Raw genomic sequence first — 4,274 nt, 5'->3', positions numbered from 1 at the left:
TGCTGACAAAAGAGCACAATCAACGTGCACTCTTCCTGAACTTGCCTGCCCCTGGGCTGGGCGAATGGTCCCTCCAGGCCCCATGCCCACCCACTCCCCAAATCACCCTGCAGTGCCCCTGCCTGGGCCTCCATCTTTACGGGCTGGGCTGGGTCTGCAGCCCCACCCTGGCACATGGCCTGGCCCAGAGCCATCAGTGAGTATGAATGGTCGGTCTTGAATGCAGGACCCAGCCCAGCCGTGGGTTAAAGTGGGAGCCCAAGGAGGGGCCAGGGCTCTGATGGCCTCCCCGGACTGATTTCTTAGCTGCCAGCGCTGTCTTGAGCCTTATCTGATTAGGGTTAAGTCGACAAGCAGGCAGATGAGACGTTGACAATGAGTCCCAGGTTATTCAGTAACTCTGCCCTCTTTAAAAGTCCTACTGTTTTCCCCTGGCACCCAGAACCAGCCACTCCTCTCTCCAAGGCGCGGCTGCCATGAACACCTTCCTGCTCTCCGCACTGTGCCTCCTCGGGGCCTGGGCCGCCCTGGCAGGGGGGGTCACCGTGAAGGTAAGTTCTCTGTCCCTACTGCGGCCTGGCTGGCTCTCTGCCCCAGCCCGCTCTCTACCTCCAGGGCCCAGGGCCCGTCCCCTGGTAGAGTACCCCGTCTTTGGGGATGGAGTTGGGGGTATGTCTAAGGTTTGGCTCTTCCCCAGGGACCCCCTTCTCAGTCCTGCCCCTTACACGTTCCTCTCCAAACTTGGAGACAGAACATCAGGTAGAGAGAAGAGAAATAATTTGGGAAAGGCAGGTGATTAGCCAATTGACAGAGGGCTTGCCATACCCAGCCTCCTCCAGCATCTCACTGTGGCCCCGTGGTCACTGAAGGAAGAAAGGGTTATTAGTCCCATTTTTCAGAGGAAGAAAATGGAGCCTCAGAGAGATTCTGTAACGGGCCATGGGCACGTGGTTGGGAAGTGAAGGAGCTCGATTCTGTTCCCGACCTTCTTCCTCAGCCTCGCCCTGGCCTGGATCTCAGGAATCACCTGGAGGGCCTGGAGGTCCTGACGGAAGGGTGTGCCCGACGGTGTGGATGCCAGCAATAGGCCAGCCTGGGACTCATCAGGGGCCCCACTCTACGACAGCCAGGCCCTGGGAGGCCTTTTATTGCTTCTCAAACATCAGCCAGGCAGCAGGCTGGAGCTGGGGGCCAGGGATCAGTCCACACTGCTCTCAGGCAGGGGAGAAGACAACCTGGGCATGGCCATGTGGATTCAGGATGCTTGGGTCTTGGTCCCAGCTTTGTGCCTCTCCTTAAAAATCAGCATAGTGGCTCCCACTAACAGGCATCTATTGTTTTCACATCTATTTTCTCCATTCCTCGCAGAACATGCAGAGCCTAAGCTCCCAGAGTGTAATGACCCGTCCGTGGTCACAGAGCAAAACCAGGGTTCAAGTCCAGTGTCTGTCTGTAAAGCCTGACCTCTGACCACCTTATATTGCCCCTCAGTGGAGCACCTGTCTCCCACACGCCGCAAAAACTGCTTGAGCGCCGCTGGGGCTGGAGAGGGGGCACTTCTGGGGGAAGCCAACAGGGAGCAGGCTGCAGCCCGGCCTCACACTCAGGACATGTCTCTCTCTAGGATGGAGAGTTCTCCTTTCCTCTGGAGTCAGTGAAGAAGCTCAAGGCCCTCCAGGAGCCCAGGATCCCTCGAAATCCTAGTGGATCCCTCGTTCCCATCCTCTGCAGCTCCCCGGAGTTTCCCGAAGAACTCAAGCCTCTCTGCAAGGAGCCCAACGCCCACGAGATCCTGGAGAGGCTGGGTGAGTAACCCCTTCTCTGAAGGGCGGGACCTGGAAATTCCCTGATTGGTGGGATGCTGAGGACGAGCTCTGCTCTGATTGGTGGGTTTGTTAAGCCCTCCGCCTTGCTTCCTGGTTCGTCTGGTCTCAGCTGTAGCACCTTTCTGGGTAGACTCTCCGCTCTGATTGGCTGGCTTGAGTGGTACTTGTGTCCTGGTTTGGGGTGGAAAGTCCCGCGGGTCAGAGAGGACAAGCCTGGGTTTCTCCTGGGTGGTGGATGTCCAAACTCTGGCTCAAGGGGGGGCGGGGGCTTTGGGGAGGGGAAGCTGCTCTCACGCGGCCCTGTCTTTCCTGTCCAGAGGCCATCGCTGAGGATCCGAGCACGTGCGAGATATGTGCCTACGCTGCCTGTGCGGGATGCTAGGCCGGCGGGTGCTCGCTGCCTTCTGTCCCTCCCCCGCAGGCCGCTCCCTCTCCCCGCAGCTCAGTCTCCCCCGAATGGAGGAGTGAGGAGAGGGCAGCCTGGGGAGGCCCCGCCCCTGCCCCCATCCGAGCTGCCCCGTGCGTTCCAAGATCCACCCCGTCCCGCGGCTAATAAACCAGATTCCAGAGTCCTCCTGGGGTTGCTGTCATTCCTTCTTTCATCCGTCGGATGCCTACCCTGCCCTGGCCAGCTCAGGGTGTAGTGTGCTAAGTGTAAGGACCCCACTCTCCTGCTAAGCCAGCACAGCCTCGGGCTGCGCCCACGCACAGACACGGAGGGAACTTGAATCCACCCACCACCAGGGGGGGAGGTGGAACGTCTGCTTTTCTTTCACGACCCCTGAGGTTGCCAAGGCCACTAAGCCACATGTGAGCACCTGTGCTGGTTTGGACCAACATCTGCACTGAGGGGCTATGAGATCAGCCCCTGGCTGGAGAGTATTCAAGGGGCCTCAGGGTCTGGCCCCACCCTGACCCCTTCAGCCTGCCTCCTGTCCTCCCTCGGGGCCCACACCCCAAGCCTTAGTTCTCACCATGTCCTCTGCTCCTCTCGCCCCTGCTCTGCCCCACTTCCTGGCCACACGACTCCTGCTCGGGTGCCAAGGCCTCACCCCTGTGCTCCTCCTCAGAGGGTAGCTTTGCCCACCCTCCCGGGAGGCGTCCTCCCTCTGTCCGTGCTGCTCCCTGGGCACTTCCATCACCCACACCCCCTGCCCAGCGCTGGCTGCCCTGTGGTGTAATAGCTTCTGTCTGACCACCCCACCCGCCCACCCCCAGGGCAGGTGAAGCCCACCACGTGGCTGATCCTGTATAACACAGGGCAGGGCAAGCAAAAGCTACACAGTTTCAGCCCTGCCTTCATGCTCAGGTCTTCCACATACTGTGTGATGTTAGAAAAGTCGCCTTCCCCCTCTGAGCCTCAAGTCTCCTCTGTAAAACTGGGATCGTAATAGTACCTGCCTCCCAGGCAAGGTGAAATAGTGCATGTACATGTGTGTGATGAAAGTAAAGTTCAGGCCATATGCAAACATGAGAGAGTTCAATAAATGGTCTAAACAAAACAAAACAAAGCAACAACCAAAAAATCAAAATATGAAGAACAAAGACAGGTAGAGGGAGTGAGTAAAGAGGAGGCACCTAGTCCTTCTTGGGGAGGGAAGAGGAAGGAAGTGCCACAGGGTGATTCATGCAGGATTCCCCGGGGTTTTGGGATTCAGAGGGTGAGGTACCTTTGGGGCAGAGGTCAGGGAAGGCTCTGTGAATGGGGTGGGGAGGCAGGGTATTTTCATTGGCCCTTGGGATTTGCATTGGGATGGATGCAATTTCAAAACCAGTGTTTGCTGTACCCCCCCCCAAAACAAAAACAAAAACAAAAACAAAAACAAAAAACAAAACAGTGTGAAGGAAGGGAGGCAGAGGGCATTCCAGAAGATGGATGGGGTTGGTGCAGACGCAGAATCAGGAAGGTCCAAGGCACTGGAATGGTTCAGCCTAGACAGGGTAGAGCCTGGGAGACGTGAGGGGCTGGGCTTAAGTCTGACCACATCATTGACAAGCCGTGTGCCCCTCTTGGAGACTTGGTTTCCTCATCTGAGAATGGGGATGATAACAGATCCTGCCTCCCAAGGTTGCAGGGACACTTGATGAGATGGGTGGTGGGGTAGAATTATTTAATCCTTCCACCCTGGGTGTCAATCCAGGTGCTGCCTGTTACCAACTGTGTGACTTTGGGCAGGTTACTTAGCCTGTTCTCTCCTCAGTTTCCTCATCTGTAAAATGGGAATGACAAGAATCCCTATTTCATAGGGTTGAGTGAAAATTAAATGGGGTGATAGAGGAAAAGCTCTTAGAGCTCCACTGGGCCCATTGTGAGCACTTTGCTGATGTTTCTGTTATTATTATTATTATTATTATTATTATTATTATTATTTCTGTCTAGATGGCTCTGCCTGGTGCCTGCAATATAGCAGGTGCTCACTCAGTGGCAGTTCCCTTTATTGCCTCCTC

The 4,274-nt window shown here is 56.3% G+C and overlaps 1 protein-coding gene across 1 annotated transcript; it reads left to right on the top strand.

The window, feature by feature from the left end:
* The first annotated feature begins 365 nt into the window (after window positions 1-365).
* Window positions 366-2,388, top strand: GUCA2A (guanylate cyclase activator 2A). Its single transcript, XM_057706943.1, has 3 exons — window positions 366-551; window positions 1,625-1,805; window positions 2,144-2,388. Exons 1-3 carry the CDS (start codon window positions 477-479, stop codon window positions 2,206-2,208), a joined length of 321 nt encoding a protein of 106 aa, XP_057562926.1. The 5' UTR covers window positions 366-476; the 3' UTR covers window positions 2,209-2,388.
* Window positions 2,389-4,274: the final 1,886 nt, after the last annotated feature.

The sequence above is a fragment of the Hippopotamus amphibius genome, chromosome 1, assembly GCF_030028045.1.
Source record: "Hippopotamus amphibius kiboko isolate mHipAmp2 chromosome 1, mHipAmp2.hap2, whole genome shotgun sequence".
In the NCBI taxonomy this organism is placed as follows: Eukaryota; Metazoa; Chordata; class Mammalia; order Artiodactyla; family Hippopotamidae; genus Hippopotamus; species Hippopotamus amphibius.
This window is presented reverse-complemented; position numbering and strand designations above follow the sequence as displayed.